We start from the raw sequence: 23,982 nt of genomic DNA, 5'->3' as shown, positions 1-23,982 counted from the left end.
AAAAACTGGGTTAGTTTTGAGAGTTAACAATGGCATAAACTGCGTTGTTATGCCATTTTGACACAATACCTCTTTAGATTTATTTTGAAGTTCTTCAGCATCTCTTTTCAGTCTAGCCTTCTCTTTCTCAAGCTCTGCGATAGCTTTGCGTAAGTCGCCGGCTTCTTTGCTGTTATTTTGTCTCTCAAATTCCAGTTTTTCAACAACACTCATTTTTTCTTTAGTGGCAATTTCAGTTTGATGAAGACGGGACGCTATTGTATCAGCTTGTTGCTTGAATTTTTTCGCTTCTTCTTCCGCTTTTGCCTGGGCTTCACTGAGCTGAGAAACTTGGAGCCTAAGTTTTTCTGCCTCTGCTACGATCTCCAATTGCCTTTTTCTTTCGGCTTCGAGGGATTTCTGATATTCCTCAGTTTCCTCTTCCAGCAGTTGCTGCATAAGCTGTTTGTCCTCAAGAAGCTTTTGTGCCTGCTCTTGAGCCAAGTCCTTCTGCCTCTGAAGCATCTCTGCCTCTGCTCTAAATTTCGATGCTTCCTGAATGGCCTGCATCTTCTCTTTGAGCATTTTCTCCGCAAGAGCGCGTTGCTGATTCAGGTCTTCTTCAGCAAGCTGCCTCAAGCGAGCTGCCTCTTGTGCTTCTACACTAAGTCTTGCAGCATTCTCAGCAAGCTTTTTCATGTTTTCAGCTTCCTCTGCAAGGAATTTCTGAGTGTTGTCTTTGTCTTTCTTGATGAGGCGCTGATTCTCCTCCTCAATTTTCATTTTAAGCTTCAGCAGCTCTTCCATCTGAACTTTTACTTTCAACAGTTCATCTTCAACCTGGCCTTTTTGTTTGACAGCATCGTCAACCTCATCCTTTAAGCGATGCAGCTCTGCATCGAGTAGAGACTTTTGATTATCGGTCTCATTAAGCTGAAGTTTAACTTTTGTGAGCTCTTGTTCTACGACAAATTTCTGCTTTAGTGTTTGCTCTGCCAGTTTTTTGTGCTTTGCCATTTCAGCATCCGCTTGTTGCTTCTGCTTCAATGCTGCAGCTTCAGCTTGGGCAAGTTTAGCAGCTTCAAATTCGGCTTCCTTCCTCAACCTCTCAGCATCTTCCTGGGCTTTGGCTTGGTTTGTGGCTTCTAATTCAGCAGCCATTTTTTGTCGCTCTGCTTCCTCTGCTTGTTGACGGAGCAGTGCTGCTTCCTGCTCTGCCTTCTCCTTTGCAGCCTCGGCTTCTTTGGCAAGCATTCTGGCTTTCTCATATTCGTCTTTGAGCTTCTTCTGCATGATACTATCCTCTTTCTGTTGAGCGAGAACACTCTGTGCTTGCTGTTCCGCTGCACTGCATTTCAGGGCCGCTTGTTGAGCTGCTACAACTTGTTTTTCAGCTTCTTTATCAGCCAATTCTTTTTGCTTCCTGGCTTCTTCTGCCTTCTTTTTTAGTCGCTGAAGTTCATCCTGAGCTGCTTTGCACTGTCGAGCTGCCTCTTCCTCTGCGGCAGTGATCATCTTAACTTTGTCCTCTGCTTCCCTCCTCTTTCGCTCCTCCTCAAGAGCAAGCCTTCTGAGGTTTTCAGCTTCCTCCTCTGCTCGGATCCTGCTTTGTTGTGTTTCCTCTGCAATATTTTTCAGCTTATTTAGCTCGAGTTCCAGATCGAGCTTTCCCGATGATGCTTTCTCAAAGTTGAACTTGAGGATTCTGATCTCTTCTTCGACAACTCGCCTCTGTTTGAGTGTGTCGTCCACTATAGCTTTTTGTCTATCCATTTCAGCTTCAGATGACATTTTCAGTTGAATTATCTTCTCTTCAATTGCTCGCTTGTGCTGATTGGCTTGGTCTTCTAAAGCTTTCCTCTGGTAAGCTTCGTCTTCAGCTTGCCGACGCAGTCTCTCATTTTCTGCTTCTTTTTCTTTCAAAGCAATTTCTGCCTCAGTTTTCAAACGGGTGGCCTCGCTGATGGCTGCAAGCTTCTCTTTGAGAATCCTCTCAGCCTCTGCTCTCTGACGAGCGGCTTCATCCTCAGCAACTTGCCTTTGATGCTTAGCCTCTTCAGCAATGGTTCTTAGCTTGCCTGCCTCTTCAGCCAGGTCCCTCATCTTGGCGGCCTCTGCCTCAAGAAGCTGTTTGCTCTTCTCTGTGTTTGACATGGTCTCCTTTTCTGCCTTTGACTTGAGCTGTAGGAGTACATCCATTTCGCTTCTAACTTTGGCTAGTTCGTCTTCAAGCTGTTTCCTCTGTTGTTGAGCTGCGATGACTTCATTCTTCAGACGGTAGAGCTCGTCTTCTAGCAAGGATCGTTGTTGTTCTGCATTGTCAAAGTCTGCCTTGAGACGAATCAGCTCATGTTCTGCAATGAGCTTCTGCTGTGCTGTGCTCTCAGCCATCTTCCTCTGCCTTTCGAGCTCTTTCTCAGCCATGTCTCTCTGCTTAAGGGCTGATTCTTCAGCCTTTGCTCTTTTTTTAGCCTCACGCTCTGCATCATCCTTTTGTTTCTCTGCTTCTTCTTGTGCAAGATTCTTTTTGTGGGATTCTTCTTCAGCCTGGAGCCTTAGACGAAGGGCCTCATTGGCTTTTTGTCTCCATTTCTCAAGTTCCTTTTCGGCCTCTTCTCTAGCCGATTCCGCATCTTCGTGTTGTTTCTTAAGGCGTGATGCTTCTTGTTGCAGTTGAAGGACAGTACCATGCTCCTGTTTGAGTGATTCTTCCAACTTTGAGGTCTTTTCCACAAAGGACAAGTGTTTGCTCTGGAGCTCAATGGCAGCACTTTTCTGCGCTGCCTGATGAGCAACCTGGATTTGTCTTTCCTTTTCGATTTCTGCTTGCTTCACTTGCCTTTCTGCCTCCTCTGCCTGCAATTTGAGCATTTCAAGGTCATCCAGTGCTTTTTGTTTTTGCCTTGCTGCCTCCTTTTCTGCCTCAAATTTTAACTTGAGTTCCTCCTCTGCCATACGCTTTTTCTGGGTCTCTTCATTAACCTGTTTGCGTAGCTTTTCTGCTTCTTCTTGGGCAGCCTTCCTCAGTTTTTCAGCATCAGCTGCTCTGTCACGAAGCTGCTGGAGCTCAGATTCAGCTGTAGATTTTTGTTTTACTGTTGTCTCAAGTTGGATTCTTATAAGGCGGATTTCCTCTTCAATCTTTGTTCTGCTCTGAAGGGCATCATCCACTTGCTGAGTTTTGTCTTTAATTTGTTGCTCTGAAAGGTTTTTGAGCTCATGAAGTTCCATTTGGACATTGTGCTTTTGCTTTTCTGCATCTACAGCAGCGATTTCTCTCTTATTAACTTCTTCCTGCATTTTGAGTTTCAACTCTTGCGCCTCTTTTTCAGCCTTTTCAATGGCCTTTGCATGCGCTTCTGCTAATTGCTTTTGTTTGTCTAACTCAGCCTGCATCTCTGCCATTTTTTTCTGTTCTTCTGCTTTGAGTTTCTTTGCAGCTTTCTGCATTAGTGGAAGCAAATGGTAAAGAAAAGATTATAATTGAGCATGACACGTGGAAGGTAACAGTTTACATTCACCAGCTCTAAACAGTGCGGGCTTAACATTGTAATTACAATGGTAATCACAACATAATCACACTGAAATAAGAGCAATGCAATGTAATGTATTACCAGTGCAATGTTAATGTTAAAAGTCAGCTAACAGAACAAGTCAAAGATCAACGTCAGATGCAAAGTACAATTAACTGAGGTTAAATTCACGGTGCAATGAATTTAATTCATGACAAGGCAATTCAGTGAAAATGGATGAAGTTTTCTGTTAATGGATGGAATGGACATTATTTCACGAAAGGAAAAATCACATTGCATGCAAGAATATTGGTCTTCCACTCATAAAATAATTTGAAATTTGCTTTCTATGATTACTTAATGTCACAATTCTACAATAGTAGTGAGGCTGTAGAAAGTTAATTTGATGTACAGTCGTTTAAATTATTTATGTACCATACCAAATCATATATATTCAGTTTTTAGTATATATTTATCTGATGGTACTTTTTTTTTAAAAAAAAAGGGTTCTTTAAATCACTACATATAAACCACACAACAAAATGAAAAAGAAGCAAAGGAAAAGTCAAAGTGAAAAGGCTTCAGAAAATTCCACTGTTAGTCAGGACACCAATTATAAGTACAAAATCCCCTCCACTCAAATATACTAGTAAGGTTGACTTAGAGAAGTTCCTTGAGTAAGTAAGGCTCACATGCTCCCATGTTAAGTACACTAAATGTTCACTCTTGTTTCTTGCATTTGTCTAATGACTTAGCTTTGTTATGTCTCTTTAATACTAGGGTATTACTATAACTGAAAAAATGTACTGTATTTTACCACACCAGTCACCAAAGATGTCGAAATGATGCCATGTGGTAGGGTGAAAAATGCAAGAAAATAAAAAAACAATCCATGTGAAAAAAACCATCACCACTAAACATTTACCTCTTTACTGCTCAAACAAGTTCAAGCATTCATCAGGGCAAACCACTGGCAAGCAGTTAAGAGAAGCAAACAAACACACCATTAGGGTAAGAAAAGAATTCAAAAACCCAAACGTGTGAATTTGACAAGGAAAACCCAAGATAGTGGGAAATAGAATGTAACTGTCTATAAGCAACCAGAGTTATAAATAAATAAATAAATAAATAAATAAATAAATAAATAAATAAATAAAGTGAAAGGAAGAACCTCCAACTAATGGGACAAATTATCCAATTTAGAGACTGTAAATTTAACCAAAAAAGAAAAACATACCTACTTCCATACTTCACCCATTTCAGTTTGAAGCACCAAGTAATTTCATCGTAATCTCTCAAATAGCAGTGCTCTATCGATCAAATACTGTTTATCCATGTGTGTGTGTGCGTGCTTGTGAATGTGTGCTTGTAGCATGAGGGTCAGTATGAAACACTCAGACATTACATGAGTGCGTGGTGATGGGAGAATACAAATGCTGCTAGTTTGGTTGATTAGCTTGTTGGTTAAGGTCATGTTAAATTTGAGTTTGTTTGGGATTCTCAGCAAGGAGTGACGCACCTCCTCATTCTCCAGGCGTTGCTGTGCATCAGTGATGAACTTGATGTACTGACTGGTCAGGGTCATCAGTTCACTGTATCGGGTCCTCAGTGTTACATACTGGTATGGAAGAAGAGTCACATGAATAAGGATGTTGTTTTAAGTCAAACACTGATTAATATGTGGTCGTGTAACATGTTCATTACATAGATTTGAAGAAACATACCTCCTGAATGATGTTATCAGATGTAGAATCCAGTTTTGTTTTCTTTAAAGGAGAAGTATGAGGCTCCACTTGAGCTTTATAGGCAACCAACTGGAGTTCATAGTCCTTTTGGGGGGAAAAAAACACACTGGAGTTAAGTGTATTAAGAATACAAAGATACTGTAAATTTGGTAATGATCTTTTTTAGTGGCCTTTTATTTATTCTGTGGCATTTCAGCTTGGTGCCCACATGTCAAAACGAGGGAGCCACAGTTTTAATTTTATAATACGAGTGTCTCATTCTCACCTTGATTGTGTCAATGTACGCTTTAGCATATTTCTGACACTCATCAACTTTGCCTTTGTTCTTCTCAATCTCCTCCAGTAATTTCTGTTTTGGAAAGCAGGACAAAAATGAAGTTGAGCTCAATTGTTTTATGCAATGACAATGCATTTGGCTGTTGGTAAAAATCAGCGTAAATTACTGACCTTTTCCAGGGCCAGTTGCTCTTTCAGTGTTTTGCTGTCAGTGATAGGCACGGTCTGGATCCTTTCTTGCCTTTGCTTGGCCTCTGCTATCCAAGTGATAAGCCAATCATAACTGTCACGGTAATAGCCAAGCTGCCGGCCGAGCTGCTCAAGCTCTCTCTGACGAAGGTCAATCTGCGTGAACACGGCCTTCCACCGGTCCTGAACGCTAGACTGAAGCTGCTTGTAGTGGTCCAACTCAGAATCGCGCTCACTGTGCACACGACTCATCTTGTCACTCACAGTAGAGGCTTTCTTTAGTTCTTCTTCAAGAGAATCAAACACTGGCTGTTCAGCCTCCGCCTCATTTCGGATTTTCTGCATTTTTGAGACCAAAACAGAAGTGGCAGGGTTATGAGTAGTGACCACAAATTAAATCTTGACAAAGATTAGGTTAAATTATCAATGTGGTGGGAAATAAGATACACTGATAGACATATTTGTCATACATTTAAAATTCACATGTGATCTATGATGAGGTATTCTTTCGTATCTTCTGATTACCTTAAGCTTTGTACGGTACGTCTCAACGGCCTGGATGTCATTGGGCACAGTGTGAGCTTCACGCAGGTAGTCCTCATACTGCTTAAGTACACCCTCAGCACCCTGACTGTTACGAATGACCATTTCCACATTCTTGAGCCTGGTGCGAGATACAGTGAATCAGTTGAAAGCACACCAACGTGGAAGCAATAAGAACTGCTGTGTAGAATTGTTTGAGAGTCTCACTTCTCAAGATAAATGGAGGAGAGCAAGTTGGAGTGATCCATCTTCTGAACGGTAAGGTCTAGCTCAGAACGTAGCACAGGAGTAGAAGTAGATTCCTGTGGGGACTTCAAGATTTCTTGTGCCCTCACTGTCAGCTTATCAAGGTCCTTTTTGAGACCCTCAAGCTCTGTCTGCACTTTCTGTAAAACAGAGTCAAATATATTAGTTAAGAAAGAAAATAAATTCAACTGGGTGGATATGGGAAATGAAAGAGGTGGATGTAAATTGGAAATCTGCTACAACAGCTCTCTTATTTTTCTCTTTAATTTGTACTTTGCCACCCATTCTTGTCATTTAATGGGTATTGTGCATCATGCTAAACCCTTGTGGATTAATTTCTGAATTTTTGGTCCTGACATTCTTTGGCATTTAGTATGGTCGTTTGTTGTTTACAACAGCTCAGTTTTCACTGATTGAAGAATATGGGTTTGACTGAAATATTGCTGCTCGTATATGACACTACAAATGAGAAGCTATAAGGACACCCCAAAAATTCTATCCCTTAAAGGCTACGAGGAAGGATAAAGGTGTTGCGCTACGCAGAACCAGGCTCACTTCTTGGTATTTCCGTATGTCAATGTAGTGTCAATTAATATTCTACTTTAATGGGCTCTGTATAAAAAGCAAAGACGTATAAATGCTGCATCTATTGTTTAAACTCTGATGCACATATTCTACTGTAACTTTGTGTTAAAACAGCAAAAAGAGTGCAGCATACCTGCTGGTTTACTGTCTTTTGAACGCATTCTTTCAGAGGGTCTTTTTCCATTGGTTTGCGTATGCGAGCGACAGTCTGGGCTTCACAACCCTCAATTTGCAGTCGCAGGTCCTTGAGCTCTGTGATGTAGTTCTTACACAGAGACTCATTTTGTTGACCTATGAATAGGAGTTTCGATTTCATTACGTGTGAATAGAAAACAATGTATTCAGACAAAATAGCTCGCAAACTCACAATGAGAGCACATGCAATTCATGTTCACACCATATGCACACACCTGTAATGAGGACTAATACTTATATAAAAATGGTAAAAAAAAATTACCTTTACAATGTTATACAACTCTTGGATCTCTCTCGATTTTTTAAGGGTACGAGCATACTGCTTATTTCATTTCCGTACGTGACCAATGAAACAATTTCATTTAATTAACCCAGAATTGCAGGCAGTAATTGTATTGTGCAGACTTTTCAGTGGAAAACACCATGCAGTCAATCATCTACATCTACTGTACTCTCACAAAAACATATCCATGTCTAAACTAAAGCTTGGAAGCATAACTTTACATCACTCACCTCCGAGCCTAACAACCATTCGCCCTGGAACATGAATTGAGAACATAACATGTCTGCTCTATATACTACAGTAGATATAATTTATCCCTTCCGTCAGACAGACATTTCAAGATGTGTACCTTTCTCCATAGAGCGAAGCAAGCTGTCAAAGTGTTGGGTGGACTTGGTGTAGTCTCCCTCTACTTGTAGGCGGTCATCAGGTCCAAAAAGCTGAGAGTCCTGGCTGTCACGCATGAAGTCCTGGTAGTGGATCTCCAGGTTCCTCATCATTTGTCTATATTCGTCTGGTTTCATTGACTTTAACTAGAAATGATAGAGGAAAATAGAGATAAGTAGGTGGAAAAGATCATCTAAAACATTGTTTGTCAATGTGAAACAGCAGTAATTGTAACACTGTTGAAATAATGCGTTTCAAATGAATTTGGGGTCACAAATGTTTATTTTTTAATGCAAATTGCAAACTTAAGCCTCATACGAATCCTATTTTTATGGTGCTAGCAGAACTGTGTTGTTCCCATATATCATTTCATTTGATTTAAATGTAATCCTAAAACAAACAAATTAAACAATGAATTAAAAGTTTATCCAGCAGCCGAGATACATACCATGGTGATGTTCCACGAGCGAATCTGTGTAAAGTCCCTCATCAGGTACTGCCAGGATAGCAAGCTCTTCATGTTGATATAAAATGTCTGCCACATGGACATCATCTCCTGATGCCCTGTTTCCAGACTGTGAGGAGGAGGAAGGTACATTTACTTTCACATTACTGCACTACAGCATCTATTAGGTTTAACAATCAACGGAATCTTTAAATCTATAAACTGCACTTTTTTGGGTCTCTCACCTGGACACACTGTCCATGGCATCCTTGTTTACTGGAGGAACCAGGAAGCAAACAGATGGCACAGTTGCCTCATGTCCAGAGCGACTCAGAACCTTCCATTTGAAAGGCTGGGAGTTGTTGAGGAGCGCACACTCGTCCCCTTTATGAACAGTAATCTGTGAAAGAATGGAGAACGTAAGCCTAAAGTGGCTCTTTACTTGATCCATGTTGCATACTGCAAGCAATCCTCACCTCTTGTTGTTTGAAGTCACAGACAGCCTGAATGGGCTGTTTGCCTTTGACGGACACGGTGGGGTTACGTGGTTTCAGCTGGATGATAGAATGAGCCCTTTTGTTCAGGCCATTCACATGTGTCTTGAATTCATTCAACTGTTCTCGCTCTTCCTGTTGACATTGAAGCAAACTAAATTAAAACCAGGTGACAACCTGATTGTACAATAAGGTATGTGCAAGCAATCATCCCTACCGCAGTATCCTGCAGCAGATCCTCCAGGCGTGTGGCTGTGGTAGAACGATCACAACTGTATTTCTTATTCATGGTCTCCTGCATCTTTTTCATCTTGTTCTGAGCCTCTTTTACATCAGCAAAGAACTGTGACGGGAAGACAAAAATATTCATTAATCCATTATCCAGTCACATCTTTATATGTTTTCTTAACAGTCACATGAAAATATTTTATGAATATATTTAAACATGAAAATCTTTACGGCAATATCCACTTTAGGTCGTAATAAAATCATAAATACCTGGTAGTAAGCTGTGTTTTCTTTAAGATGAGCCTCAATGCAGCAACACAGTTGCAGTATCCAGCTCCACTGAGTCTGCAGGGCACCTGTGAAGGCCTGGGAGAGAGCAAGCAGTTATGATGATTGCAAGTCAAAGGTGCATTTTTCTAAAGGTCGCTGTCTAAAAGTTCTTGATGTAATCACCTCCACTGTCTTCTTGCCAGGATGGCCATCCTTGATAAACTTATCTCCTGTGGTCTGGATATCATTGACTTTTTTCTCCCTGTGCTCCAACTCTCGCATTAGAGACTGAAGGGTAAGAAGAAGAAGAAAAAACCCCCATTAAAATCACGTTAATTTGTATAAACGTATTCTCAAATGCTGAATTAAAGATCATAAGAGGAGGTCTACTTCAGAAACACACCGAGTAGTTGTCTTTCTTTGCTGCCATGTTGGTGTTTTGGTCGCTCCAATCAAAGTGAACCTCCTCCTCCTCTTTGTCATTTAGCCACATAAGCTCCTTAGTCGCTGCACTGACAAATGCATGCAGTGAATCCAAGTTCCTCAAGCGGGACTTTGAGGAGTTCTGAGAGGAGAAAAGTGATTACAAAAAAAATGCATCAGGTTATGTTCAAATAATTGAAAAATGTTAAAGGCATGTACCAATTGGTGACCATGCAATTCAGGAACATGCATATCTATTTGCCTATTTACCAGGAGTTTGCCGTAATGAAGATCCAGTTTACCCAGGTACTCTCTGTATGCGCCTTTGCTGGCAGGGGATAGCTGGTTCTGTAAACCAAGTCGGATAAAAAAAAAACACTCAACAGAAGCTCATCTGAATGATAATAAATGGGAAAATAAAAATAAAAGGAGTACCTCATCAGCCTTTGCACGTTCAATCTTTGATCTGAAGTCTTCCACTGTCTGGTGCAGGCCTCTGTGGCTGCCAAGCTGTGACTCGACAGAAGGCAGATCTGAACCCCACTCAGCTCCGTCGATGCGCCGTTGATTCTCCTCCACCCAGGCAAGAAGATCTTGGACATAGCGCAATGTCACGTCATCCAATTCTGGCCGTACTTTCGACATGGTAGTCTTCTGGGATGTTTGCGTCATGACAATCTGGGAAGTCTTCAGGCGAAGGTTGTAATCGCTGCGCAAGTTGACTAGGCGCTCATGTAGGCTGTAGACTCTGTGCAGAAAGAGGATCATGTATGGCTATTTAGTGATCAATACTTCATGGTAAATGCAATTTATGTGGCACCCACCTGCGGTACATCTGTTCAGACTGAGGGTGGCGCCCATCCTTGAGGGTCTGTACATCATTGAAGAGCAGACGAACAACGTTGTCGGCCCTATCTAGTTCACGCTCAATTTCTGCTGTGTGCTGAGCTGGTTTCCCCGCATTAAGGAGGCGGATATCCTAAGAGTACAAGATAATTATAATGTCAATGTTAATTACTGTGGTACGTCACATTCGGAAATGTTATCTCAATGAGACTGACAGTTTGACAATTTACATCATAATTCTGTGTAGGCTTGGGACTCACCGTCTGGAGCAAGGTCTCAAGGTGGATTAGGTGCTCATCATATCTTCCAGTCTCCATCTGGATTTTGCTTAAAATCCTCTGAAGCCTCTCAAGTCTGAAAGAAAAAAAGAGATAAAAAGATATATAAAGGATTCTCTATTATGTATTGCAATTTGTAGAGTAAAATACTATAATATCGCTTTCAAATCAATCACGATACTTAGAGGAATTTGTGCTGCAGCAAAAACTCCCGTCTACAAGATTGACTCTCAAATGCCATGATCTTAACCACTCAAATGTTCATCTCAGTAAAACCTAACAAAATTCTCAGCAGTGTAACAGAAGTGACTGTGACTGACAACAATGTCTACATTTCCACTTATCGGCTTCATAATACTATGAGACTGATATGTGACTGAACCTGGAGTAATATTGTTAGCCACATCTCGCATGGAAATAGAGATAAGAAATGTTGTCCGTACTTCTCAGCCCTATTGAGGAATACAGTATATTTATTTCAAACAAAATAAGGTTTATGTTATCAAATATCTGTCAGCTGACCTCTCAAACTCTGTCCTCAGCAGTCGTTCTCTCTCCAAAATGGAAACGTGAAGTCGACCCCATTCTTTCTCCACATCAATAGGATGGTAGCCAGGGGGGACCTTCACTTGTCCAGCATGGACTGCACTCTGTGATTAATCAAAAAGACTATTAATTCTTCTTCGTTACAACAGGATACAAGCAAATAGAATGAATTAGCTTGCCTCAAAAGTTTGGTAGATGTGCTTGGAACGGTTCTTATCGGATTCTTTTGGTGGCAGTTCTGACTCCTTGAACTTAATGAACTGGCGCCAAAGGAGCTAATGAAAAACAACATTAAGGAAACGGACAATTTGTATTTAAAAAAAAAAAGTACACAAATCAACAATTAAGACAAATCTACAGAATGCATAACAGCATCATTTGCATATAGTCTCACCTCTATCTCCTCATAATTGGCTGGGAACCTCCTCTCCTCAAAGACCATGACATGGTGGCGGATCCACTGGAGCAGAAGAGTTACGAGCTCATAGTACTCCCGCCAGCGAACCTCCAACTCCTGAAGCCAAGACAGCAAAACGGATAGCAACAACAGTTCAGTTTAACAGCAGGGGGAAACAACAGGGAACCTCTTCTTCTGATTCACCATTTTCGATCACTCGCACGTCACAGTAAACTTAATTAGGCACCACCAAACAAAACAGGTATTGTGAAAAGGAACAGATTGGAAAATGAGGTCGACGATGGGAACAGTGCTGGTGTAAAGTAGGATATGGTGAGAGAGGGAAAATAATGACAGACGTGGGTATGTTATATTTTTTCGCAATAACATACTGTATGAATCATCATGTGCCTTCAAATAGATAAATAATTAACTGTCATTAAAAATTCCTTCCTGAGTGGTTACGATCAGATCAATATGTCTTACTAATTTTTGTTTGCATTTCAAAAATGTTTACGTGAGCAGATAACTTCTCCACGTTGCCTCTCATTCTGCCTGCGCTACGCTGGCAATGCTTTACAGCAGGTCTGTTCCTGCCTTTCAGATGTTCTTAAAAATGAAAACTTGCACTGGCAATTCATCTAAGGTATGAAGTATGATAAATGTCATGTCATATACTCCTATCACAACTTGCACCACAAGCCATGCAGCAATTCATCGCATTTGGCAGATGCAATTCTGGTCACGCCCGTTCACATCTGCTCACATCTGGCAGGGCAATCATGAATACGCCTGTTTTGGTACACGCGAACCTGTCAAGGCTCAAAGTATCACATTTTGTTCTAACACAGTATTGTAGAGCATTATTAGTGTTAACATTTTGGAAATACTTTACCAGTAATGTGACATTGTCTTTTCTCAGTATGTCCCAATTTTGGGAAATACAAAAAATTTTCTGCTGGCATTTTTCTGTTACATGATTCGTGGAACACAAGTAGATGCAGAGTGTGCAGAGCACTGCTTACTTTCACATGAGAGTTATCTTGTAGCAATATGACATTGTGTAACTAACTTACACAGACAGTACGAGATGGCCAGATTTGCGCCATCCCAGACAGATTAAGTTTTTACATTTCACTCACATTAGCTCTCATGGTGTCCTGCACAGCGGCCCGAGGCATGACATCATACAACGAAGACACATAAGTGATGATGGATTTCTCATCAGGGTGGGCAACATCAACATCTGAAATAAAAAGGCAAAATAGCATTATGAGACTCTGTACCATGCAAGTGGTGCAATAACACAAATTACCAGGAAAGGAAAGGCAGGTTTATTTGATGAACAAGACAATTCAAAGTGCTTTACATAAAACATTGAAAGTATTATGGAAAGACAAACAAAATATTAAGACACTGTAATCGTAATAAAATCATCTAAAATCATTAGATTTAAGTGGAAATAAACCAAGCATCAGCCAAAATAAAGTCAAAGAGAAAATGCTGCAAATGTTTGCTATGTTTAATCTGTAGAATCTATACAGGACTAGAAAATACAATTTTGTAATTACTCCCTCTTTGTGGCAAAAGTGTGGTGTGTGAACCTTTTTTCTTTTTTCATTGAATATAATTTAGTGTTTAACATTTTTTTTTTTTCAATCACATCTACAACTCCAAAGTTTTCTGGTCTTACAAAAGAAAAAATAATCCTAACTTTGTATGATTTTAGAAATCTTTTAAAAAATCTAAATCATCCGTACCTTCAGGATCCAGAAGACGTGTCACACCCAGGTCTTTCTCAGCAACGTGGAAGGCCTGTTCTAGGTTCTGCTGGTTGGTCTGGTGATATACTTTGCCCATGTCAATAAGCCTGGGACTAGGAGAACACCGGGGAATTAATAGGAATAAGCCAGAAATGAAAAAATCCAAATGAACTACTTTCACATGCATTTTATAATTAATCAATTTTAATATATTTTTTTGTTTCGCTAAAATATTAACATTAAGAGGTAAAACGGTAAATTGAACTTGTCTTAGACCTGTGTCATTATCAAAATAATGGATGATGAGGTGTCATAACAAGCTGTAACCTTAACTGTATTGACAGCAAAAAAGGGAGTAGACTTACTAGTGTTTATGTATGACAGCGTTGAAAAGTTTCCCATCCCTCCAGCTGGTGCTGAAGTTGTCACATCGGAGGCCTTGGTAGCCATCCGTCATCCTCTGAGACCAGAGAAGGAGCTTTTCCTTGGCCGTCATATCTTCAGACTGGCCATTGACCTGAATATCCGAGATCTAAAATAGTACATAGAAATTGTGCAGTTAAACACTGAATGATGGAAAAAATTAGGAATGTGGAAAATAAAATAAGAATTAGTTGATGCCCAAAGTTTGATCAGAATCAATATAGGAAAGCAGGGGTAAAAATTATTTCCTCCCAACTATAATGAAGAGCAGAATACAGTATGATTTATTATTAAGTGGGCTGATTTTTTTTGGTGTGAAATAAGTAATAGATTTGGCTGCCTAAAAATTCTCAGCAATTTATTACACCCCTATTTAATATAACGTTTATGAATGAATCCAATGGTAATAACAAATCATACTTTTCTGCGACAGTTAACACAGCATTACTCCATAGCTGCTGGAGATTTTATTTTGGAAGCTTTGGGGATATTTGATTTTGAAATACAAAGCAGGAAGAGGCCTGTATATCTGGGATGTGGGCTCGGCACACCCTACCCTTGAGAGTCAGGCACGATGACTCATACTCACACACCCTCTTACACTGCCTTAGTAAACTATGGTGAATTCTCTGACTGTGGTATTAATTGAATAAGGAGATACGGTTTATTCTTTGAGAGCAGTGTGGAAGGGTGCAGTCCATTCTGATTGGTTCCAGACAGTTGGGAAGGCCCAGATGATAGGTGTAGATCCCAGAGATGGCGGGACGGAGCGATAAAATTATAAAACACAACACTGACAGCGGAGGAGACCTGGAAGTGTAAGATGATGGTCCATATTAACCCAAGGGTCAACTTGGGGTTCCCGTCTGCAATGTCATCGTTTCTGATGTTAACAAGCTTGACCTGGTGACCAAAAATAAACAAGAAGCAATCATTTGATCAGAAAATTTAATCATGGGGCAAACAATTTACATTTTTACGATGATTACATTTTATATATTTTACCTGACGGTGTTTGAGGAAGTCCAGTGCTATTTGTACATTCTGCAGTTTGTGGAATCTCATGCGGCCTTTCTCTCTGGGCTGAAGTGAACAGAGAACACAATTTAAGCATAGAGTGATAAAACAATGCTAAACCAAAATTTTCATGCTTGCATTAAAAAATGTGTGCAGTTGTTTGGTTCTTTTACTAACTTTTTCACAGCAGTCATTATTAAAACATTAACTTATTGAAACATTACGAGATATAAGAAATTCAGCTGATCAGTATAAGAAGGTTGTATGTTCCAGCAATTGCCTATGGATGAGGGGAGGTCATGCAATAGACTTGGCACTTTATTTTGAGTTTTCATATTTTTTTCTGTTGTCTTCTAATGTCGAGGTATTGTAAAACAAACAAAAGACAAACAAAGACAAGACAAAAGACAAGCAACAAATAATAAATAATAAAAAAATCTCTAGGAAGGCATAAGGAAATGATGGGGGGAATGTGGGATACGACGAGCCAGTTTATAAACCCACTCACCAACTGAACTCTCCTGAGAATGTTTTTCTCCCTCAGCTAGCTCCAAGAGGAGCAATGCAAAAAGAGCCAGATGGCAATGATCAGTTCATACGGAGAAAGGTTAAAGGGAGGCAAACGGGAGGTGAGGGAGAAGAGGGAGAACAGGAGCTGAGCTCTGGATGCAACAGGCGATCAAAAACAAAGGCCAAAGTTCACGATCATATTCACTTCTGACCACTGACCAAAAAACAGTCTAATATTAGCAAGGATAAGCATTTGACCACATTTGCTTGAATTGGAGGAAATGTTTTAACTCTTACATTAATCATATGTTTAAAAACACAATTTTAGATTCATGTTTTTATTTCATGTATTTGATTACAATACATTGAGCATAATCATTTTGCAGAGTTGTTTCGGAGCAGAGGTCATTCGGTTCCTTTTTAAGGTCGCTAACGAGTTGACACTAAATCCACGCTGACTTACTAATTATAGTTGCAGCAAAGTAGTGCACTACGTAGATGACTACATATATCAACAGTATGATAAAACTGACAAACTAAAATTTTATTGCTTCAGATCAAATTTTAGAGAGATACAGTAATACTGACCAGTTTTTCTCCAGAGAGGACCTCAAGCAATGAGATCAGGTTATGTCCATCTCGAAGGTCCTCGTACAGATCTGACACATGACGCTGGGCCTACCAGAAGAAACACAACAAAATATGAGCAACGGTGTGACAACAGTTATACTAGTATATCTTGGACCATACAGCAGTTATATTAGTTAATTTAAACTAATTGGAAATAACTTATTTGCATAAGAATTCCCCTAGAGCTTTTTGTGCCAGTTCAATTATACATAGTAACTCAACTATGTATTGTTTTAAGCGACTCAAGTCTGAGCCCTCTTAAAATTGCAGAAAAAAAAAGTGTGAAGAAGAAGAAGAAGAAGAAGAAAGTGAGCAATCTGTTAAATCAGATTGGCTAAAACCAAAATCAACTCAACCACATAAATGAAGATTTAAAGATGACAATGAACTGATAAACTGTGGTTACTGAATAATTAATGAAAGTGCTATTGTAATTCACATTTCAAAAGTGTTCAGACAAGTTGGGAGGTGAGCAATGTGAAGACGTGATTTGAAAACTGAGCACACACGGTGAATGTGGGGGCTGTCACAATGCAAGTACTGTATTAGCCATTTTCTAGTCCACACATGTTTAGAAGAGCTAAACTAAAACATGCCGGTACCTACCTCTGCTCTCCAGGGCTAAATAGAGAGATTAAAACAGATGAGTAATGTACAAAAGGAATGAAAACAGGTTAGTGCTAGAAAAATCTAAATTGAAAGTGCCAAATGCAGTATGATGTGTAGACTGTCGGTTTAGAACTGATTATTTGGTTGTAGAAGGTAAGAGAGAGACATTTTGAGTAGCCTTGTCAAAGACTAAATCTTACTAAAGGATAGGATTGTTTGGTCTTGTAGTAACCTCAGCCCCTAAATGGAATGAAACAAATTTGCCCTTACAAGTTAGAACAGCAAGTGATTCATTTAGGCAAGAATTTAAACTACGCTCGCTCGGCATAGAGGCCACCAGGATTCACTGTTCTCACAATCCAATTGTTTCTTAAGACATAAACAACACGGTATTCGTTATAATATGCAACAGCATTTTAGTCCTAGGAATGTCTTTTTCATTTTTATTGACTTGCAAGTAATCTAGTAAAAAGTTGCATTTCGATTATGCTAATGATATGATATAGGGAGTTGTTGCCCTGTCCTGTTTAAAGCTGTTATGCTTTTCTTTACTTGAATACCAGCACAATGTGTGTGGATTCAATATGATCAGCAGGCCTCAAAGTCAAATATTTTGTTCTCGGGGTGAAAATCATTTACAAAAGAAAATTGATGGGCCCTCAAACTTGTCACCACTTACTCTGTCATCAAGTACCTAATATGCCCTGCACTTGACATTAAGTAAACATTACCTGACGTAATCGTCTACAACTCATTGAATGAGCAAGGAAAACTCCGCTATGACTCTTTCGGGCCTCTCCTTACCACACCCAAACTATAGGGTGTCCTGGAGCCCACCATTTACGTAACTATCACTATCAATCACTTTGTTGGTTTAACCTTAGCACAGCATTCCATACTGTTAACAGATTCCTGTTAGTAAAATAGAACAAAAAAATCTCCTACTTTTAATTACAGATGCAGATTTATAAGATAAGATTTTTTTGGTCCTATTTTACCAAATTAAGTTGACAGGCAATAGTCACAAAGTAATTGTAGAGTAAGTTACAACTTAACAATGGCTTGTCTTAAGATGCAGCACCAACTTTGTCTAAACTGCAATTTGAAATGGCTCAAAAACTTGCCTGAAGAACTCTTTAAAAAATGTGTGTAAAAAAATCTGCATGCTTCAGTGTCTCTTGCAGTTTATGGGCCTGCATGCAAGTACCCACCTAAACCTTGCTCAGCACATGTGCTACTGTTGGCTTCAACAACTAAAAGCACATAATTTTACTTCTCAGAGGGAACTAACATAATCCAGATGTCTATTGAGTCACATTCCATAGTAGTTTGAAGTGTTACAGTAAGTGTAACAAGAATGCACAAGTGCATGTGATAGCACGATATGTTTGTGCTGCACTCACATAGAAAGGAAAAAAACAATCTTGTGCCAGCCATCTTGTTCCATTCCTCAGGGATATACATAAAAATTAAGCACTTAATGCCACAAGGCTAAAGATATATTACTGCCAATTGTAGCGTTTACAAAGACAAGTGACATAATGATGGATATTTTCAGTACGATAAGGGAGGGGGTTGTTTTATTGAAGCAAATACTTTACTCAAGAGAAACTTCAGAGGGCCCTCCTGGATTGTTCACACTCAGGAATTACTGTATCCATTTATTAGGTAGCTTTCAGGGTTCAGTGTAAGTATAAAAAGTGGAGAAGGTGACAGTGGACGGATGGTTTCCACAGATGACCGAATAGGCTTCTAGCGAGTCATTTGCGGCAGTAGTGATGTTAAAGATGGGAAACGACTAACCAGCGAGGGTGTAAAAAAAGTGACTGGACAGAGAAATGCAAAATTCAGCTGTATCTGTAGAACTGGGCAACTTCATTTTTATAATAAAAATTTGTAATATTTAATACATCTAAAATGTAAATTTAATTGTGCTTTTATAAATCTTTTTAACACACATCTTTGGAAAGCATCTTTTGCAGATAGGATTTTTTTCCTTGGGGGAGCCATGGTAGCCAAGGATATCTCAGGATATCCACAAAACAAATAAAAAAATTACAAGTCCCAAAATTCTTCAGATAAACTGATGAAGTTCACTATGTGTTACCTACAGGAGACGGCGGAAAATAATTCCCGGTAAAATTGAAAAAAACTAAAAAGATTATCTGGCTTGGCATCCAGGGTCCAAGCATGTTCCGATAGGGCAGTGCCCCCGGGGACCGCCCTACTGGCTATTTGTAAAGTTATTAATAGCTGTATATAGGTTTTGGCAATACTGAATATTGAGATGTTTTATTTCCATGAAATACACCCAGGTATTTGCTGTTATTTCAGATCATGCTTTAAATGTTTAAGGGTCAATTTATTAACTTCCTCACATCTGAGTTTCAACACTCTTAACACTGAGCATTGCATCCTGTACTCAAAAATCAGTGCAATGATTTGTAAATAAATTAAAAAAAAAAACTACATCTTCAATGTCGTAGATGTAGACAATAACATTATTTTAGTATTGTGTTCTCCTACCCCAGCCTTAAGGTTTTAAGACAAACCAATAGCAATACTCCTGACAACTAAGTTCAATTTTCTTCTTGCGGATCACTAAAATGTTATTATACGGACACAATGTTGCCCATAATGTATGTTCTATACAGTGATCCCTCGCCACTTTGCGCTTCACCCTTTGTGAATGCACTGCTTCACAGGTTTATAAGTGATGGAACAACGGCATTTAAATACACACTGGTAGCCCGGGCGTGCCTCTGAGCAAGTGCGTCACTGCGGACATGAAAGAGTTCAAGCGAGGGGGCAGCCGGCCACGCGCACCAACGGTGCAGGAGTCGGGACCCCTGACAATATCATGTGTTTGTTTTATTTACTGTACATGCACAGAACAGTGTGGGAATGGTTATTTAGGGAATAAGAAATATTTATGTCATGTAAAAGTATTGGGGAGGGTTTAATATTGTGTACTGGACCGCAACCCAACGGAAGATTTATGCGCAACCGTGACTAACTTTAGTTTTGCTATGCCTGATGTCCCCTGGGTTAGTGTAGTGTGGCAATTCTAAAGATGGACACTTTGCATTGCTTTGTAAGGTAAACCATAATTCTAATTAACTTACAATACGCCCGTGCACTCTAGCAGCCAAAAGAAACACTACGTGTTGGAAATGTGGTGTTTAAAATTCTAAATGTATATACCGTTTCTACTTCACAGAATTTCGTTTGTCGCGGGTGGGTCTGGAACGCCTCTCCGGCAAAAAACGAGGGATCACTGTACAGTGATTATCACATGACAGTTTGAAGAATGGATTTACCTTAATCAAGTGCTTGTTCACCCATTTTGTGAAGGTCTTTTTCTGTACTCGATCTCGTTCATCTGAAAAACACAGAAACCACAACGAAAACATCAGAATATATCATCACCAGCCTATTGACGTAAACTTCCTGCCGAGCTGTTAGATGGGGAAATAAAATGTCCTACTGTATGACTGTGTTCCTTGAAACCTTACAGCTGATACATTCAATTTGTTTATATGGAGAAAGCGAACCAAAAGTTGTGGTTGCTAAGGTGTGTTTCATTTCACGGCAAACACAATTTGTCAATAGGTGGGTGGAAAATACCAGAAAATGCAGTATTCTGTTTTAATCAGACAGCATCAGTGTACATGTTTGCCCCATTGTCTCAAAGGAAGTATATTAATGTCTACGCTTGAATGTTTTAACATACTTCCACTATATGACATAACATGGCACCAAGTGCAGGAAGCAATTTTTCAACAAGACACAGCAAGACCCAGATACGGAACACACCCATTAATGCAACTCCGCTACCTGCATTGACCCACCACCTGTTGTGTCTCTTTGAGAGAACAGGAAAAAAACCACAGGGTGTGTTTTACCAACCTTTATTATTCTGACTGCTCTAAACTATTAAGGCTACAAAGGATGTTGCTCACAAGAATGGTAGAGTGACGTCTAAACCTTAACCTTGTATTAGGAACAGGTTGTGGAAATGCTTACACCCCATGCAACTAGTGACTCTTCTTCCTAGAATTTTTGACTCACACAGCAAGTCCCAGAGTGAACTATGGCCATCAATATAAAGTCATTTATCTTATCAGTTGCAAGAGTGTTAAGTCTACAGTATAGTGACACACCTAGTAACGGGTAAGCAAAGGGCCCTCTCCACAGTGGATGTCAAAATCCTCCCATATTTTCCTTACAGTAATTACTACTCATAGATTACTGTACTCTATATAACTTGGAAAAAGTGAACACTACTTGAATCAATTTCCTGGGGAAAATTAAGATTTTTTTACATGGACTTTATTGAGCTTGGCGCATGTGGTCAATGCATTCTATCCCCATTGTGTTACCCTGTTGCCACTGCTGCATGCTGACATGACTTTATAAATGCAGGATGAGCTTGTTGATAGGGGCACAAGCAAGTTTCCAGATCCGAAACTCAAATCAGTCTAACAGCTAACAACATTTTAACCGGCTAACAGTCCGGAGTTTGACACAAGGGAAACGCCAACAGTAGCAAAGCACCGTATTTCACGACCGCATGGAATGACTTACGCATTTATCTCGTAATAGCCCACTTGGCATATCACACAAGAGCACGGTTTTACTGACCTAAAACTTGTATGAATCAAATAATCATAGAGTATTATTTAAACTTGTATGAATCAGATAATTATTAGTATTTGTTTTGAAGATAAAAATTCAACTGGTACCCAGCCAAGTAAGCGACAAAGAAAAATGGTCGGATGCTGCACAACAACATATGACCGGTTCACACATTGTAAGGTGAAGGCAGTACCTTTTACACACTATATAAAAAGTTCTTTCAAAACAGTAGTACTGTGTTTGAAAGGCATTAACTTCGCATACTGGTACCTTTTCTGGTGTCCATAGCCTTCAACATCCCTTGGTAATAGATTTCATCTGAGGGCATCCTCTCTCTGCCCATGCTGTCAGATGAAAAATTCCTGTACCGCTGATGTGGAGATGCCATTGTTGAATAATATTCCTAATTTCAAAATATTATTGGTGACTGGTTGCCCAAATTATCTTAAAATTGACGCTATCTGTCCTTTGGTTTGTCCCAGCAGTCCCGTGCCCCAGGTACGCTCACTACTTCAAAATCTACCAATTACTCCTCTCTTGCCTCTCAACCTCCCCACTCCCTGACAGGGTTCAGTTTTCCCCTTCTTGATCCTCCTTGAGTGTTTTTCTTTTCCCTTTACTCCGCTCAACCAGTCCCTTTCATAGTAAATGGTGCCTGTGGGCTATAAAGTTCAGGCCTGTCTTCCTATGTGTCGTTCCCAGTGTGTATTTAGTGCAGGACATTGTGGGTAGGGCCTAAACACACCCTAAGATAGAAAAGGAGGGAGGCGGGAGAAGTGTGGCAACAAACGTGTACTATCCCTTAATGGTACCATTTCCTAAAAAGATATGACACACACACACCCTCTAGATGAGTCATAATGCCTATTGCCGCACATTTATATAGAGATAGCCCCTGCTATTCAGAGGCAATAAGGGTATGACGCGAAGAGTGAAAATCCATAGATAAGTGGCTTCTTAAAATCAAGTTTGTAATTACATATAGATGCCACCAGATGGCAGCAAAGCCCTAAACACAAAGATCATAAAGTATCAACACGACTGTCTTCATCTAGCTAGTACACAATTTTGAAATCATATATAGCAGCATTCAGTTGGTAAATAATCTAATAAACGAGATTTTCACACAAAGTCCAACGGTTCAAACCGCAACCCTGGTGACCATGTTGAAGTGTCCTTGAGCAAGACAATGAAACCTATTTTGCTCTGGCTAAGGCCTGGCAGCCACCTCCCACTGGTGTATGATCCCGATTTTGTTGTATACTAGTTGTACATTGACAATAAATGCATCGTTGTTCTTTTAATGGTATACTGTGTAATCTCAAAAGTATTTATGGTATTGGTGAGTACTCAAATGTGAATAATCTAATTGGTATCGGTCAGAAAAACAGTTCTATTGAACAACCCTTTGTTTTATGAACATTTCACCATATGGTTTGTTGGACTGACAGCAGGGTGTTTTCTGTTAGCTTCCCATGTTTGTATCATATTTTCACACCTTTTCTGACATCAAAATCTGAGGCAACCAAAGCCATTTTCTAAGGGGCAAAGTATTAAACCCAACCTGTACAAACATGAAGGTGGTTCGGGCTGGGTGTGGATTTATTAGCTCATTTTGAGCTACGTTTTTAACATCAAGAGACACACCCTTCTATTCAATGTCTAGGCAAGCTCAGGAATTAAGGAGTGGTGCATGGGTGAGCCAAAAAAGGAAAATAATCACGATTTCTTTCTAAAAGGAATTCAAGATGCATACACTATTGTAACTGACATCGCTTATGTAGTTATAGTTTGTTTTAATGAATAAGGTCGCCATGAAACATGATGATTATGTGCCTGATCATACAGAACTGTACGTACATTACAAACAGCAGAAACACATTAATATGTAGGAACTACAAAAAAAATTGTAAACAACTTTTCTCGACTCGAGTATTTTTTATAACCGAGTTAATCATTAAGAAATTGGTCAACTGTGTCGAATCACTAAAGAATGGTAAGAATAGTAACAAAACATTCTACTAAATGCTTATAAGAAGACGTTGACTTCAGAGCTGGCTTTGAAAATGGAATTTATTCTTTGAGCATCTCACATGAGGGGTCACCTCTGAAAGTCATGTTCCAATGGCTCAGGTTTTACACGCTTTTCCTGGCACAACCCTCCCATTTCTCCTGGCTCGGACCATTAATGGCCATCTCTCGTGACTGGGTGCATTAGCAATAAATTGTACCTATTGAAGCTGCATGAAAAGAAACTATAGTCCGTATACCCCGACCCATCAGTGTAAAAACTAGAGCCACTTATTGGAAACTCTGAGGACACCCAAATCACAGTCGAAAAAGATACAGAAAGTGTGGAACACTGTCGTCATGAGCTCTTTCCTCCACAAAGGAGACGTATCATTAAGGTCTCAAAATGCCTATTACTCGACTCTATAAGGCTTTATTAAAACCAGACGGAACACCCTGGTCTTATAGAAGCAGTCAGAACTTGGGGAAATTTGAAGGGTTTTCACTATATCACA

At 39.7% G+C, this 23,982-nt stretch overlaps 1 protein-coding gene across 22 annotated transcripts in view; it reads right to left on the bottom strand.

Annotated features, from left to right (window-relative positions):
* The window catches only part of LOC125975028 (plectin), a 71,729-nt gene that overhangs the window by 8,596 nt on the left and 39,151 nt on the right, over window positions 1-23,982 (bottom strand). For 6 of the 22 annotated variants that reach the window (XM_049730067.2, XM_049730070.2, XM_049730056.2 and 3 more), the window contains exons 2-33: window positions 20,140-20,201; window positions 16,817-16,831; window positions 16,169-16,258; window positions 15,059-15,136; window positions 14,852-14,956; window positions 13,996-14,162; window positions 13,628-13,743; window positions 13,010-13,113; window positions 11,865-11,984; window positions 11,650-11,745; window positions 11,447-11,574; window positions 10,907-11,000; window positions 10,625-10,779; window positions 10,236-10,548; window positions 10,071-10,148; window positions 9,781-9,942; window positions 9,561-9,665; window positions 9,378-9,473; window positions 9,097-9,222; window positions 8,862-9,014; window positions 8,631-8,785; window positions 8,389-8,515; window positions 7,903-8,086; window positions 7,784-7,807; window positions 7,209-7,366; window positions 6,452-6,630; window positions 6,227-6,365; window positions 5,684-6,040; window positions 5,502-5,585; window positions 5,216-5,320; window positions 5,011-5,109; window positions 70-3,423 (exon numbers count right to left, since the gene is read on the bottom strand). In XM_049730067.2, the coding sequence (XP_049586024.1) occupies window positions 70-3,423; window positions 5,011-5,109; window positions 5,216-5,320; window positions 5,502-5,585; window positions 5,684-6,040; window positions 6,227-6,365; window positions 6,452-6,630; window positions 7,209-7,366; window positions 7,784-7,807; window positions 7,903-8,086; window positions 8,389-8,515; window positions 8,631-8,785; window positions 8,862-9,014; window positions 9,097-9,222; window positions 9,378-9,473; window positions 9,561-9,665; window positions 9,781-9,942; window positions 10,071-10,148; window positions 10,236-10,548; window positions 10,625-10,779; window positions 10,907-11,000; window positions 11,447-11,574; window positions 11,650-11,745; window positions 11,865-11,984; window positions 13,010-13,113; window positions 13,628-13,743; window positions 13,996-14,162; window positions 14,852-14,956; window positions 15,059-15,136; window positions 16,169-16,258; window positions 16,817-16,831; window positions 20,140-20,201 (7,328 nt within the window). Of the gene's footprint in view, window positions 1-69; window positions 3,424-5,010; window positions 5,110-5,215; window positions 5,321-5,501; window positions 5,586-5,683; window positions 6,041-6,226; window positions 6,366-6,451; window positions 6,631-7,208; window positions 7,367-7,783; window positions 7,808-7,902; window positions 8,087-8,388; window positions 8,516-8,630; window positions 8,786-8,861; window positions 9,015-9,096; window positions 9,223-9,377; window positions 9,474-9,560; window positions 9,666-9,780; window positions 9,943-10,070; window positions 10,149-10,235; window positions 10,549-10,624; window positions 10,780-10,906; window positions 11,001-11,446; window positions 11,575-11,649; window positions 11,746-11,864; window positions 11,985-13,009; window positions 13,114-13,627; window positions 13,744-13,995; window positions 14,163-14,851; window positions 14,957-15,058; window positions 15,137-16,168; window positions 16,259-16,816; window positions 16,832-20,139; window positions 20,202-21,727; window positions 22,171-23,982 lie in introns of those variants that run through there. The other 16 variants (XM_049730068.2, XM_049730071.2, XM_049730058.2 and 13 more) reach the window with 12 other exon arrangements.

The sequence above is a fragment of the Syngnathus scovelli genome, chromosome 9 (genome assembly GCF_024217435.2).
Source record: "Syngnathus scovelli strain Florida chromosome 9, RoL_Ssco_1.2, whole genome shotgun sequence".
NCBI lineage: Eukaryota > Metazoa > Chordata > Actinopteri > Syngnathiformes > Syngnathidae > Syngnathus > Syngnathus scovelli.
Note: the sequence above shows the minus strand (reverse complement) of the source record. Positions and strands in the feature narration are given on the sequence as shown.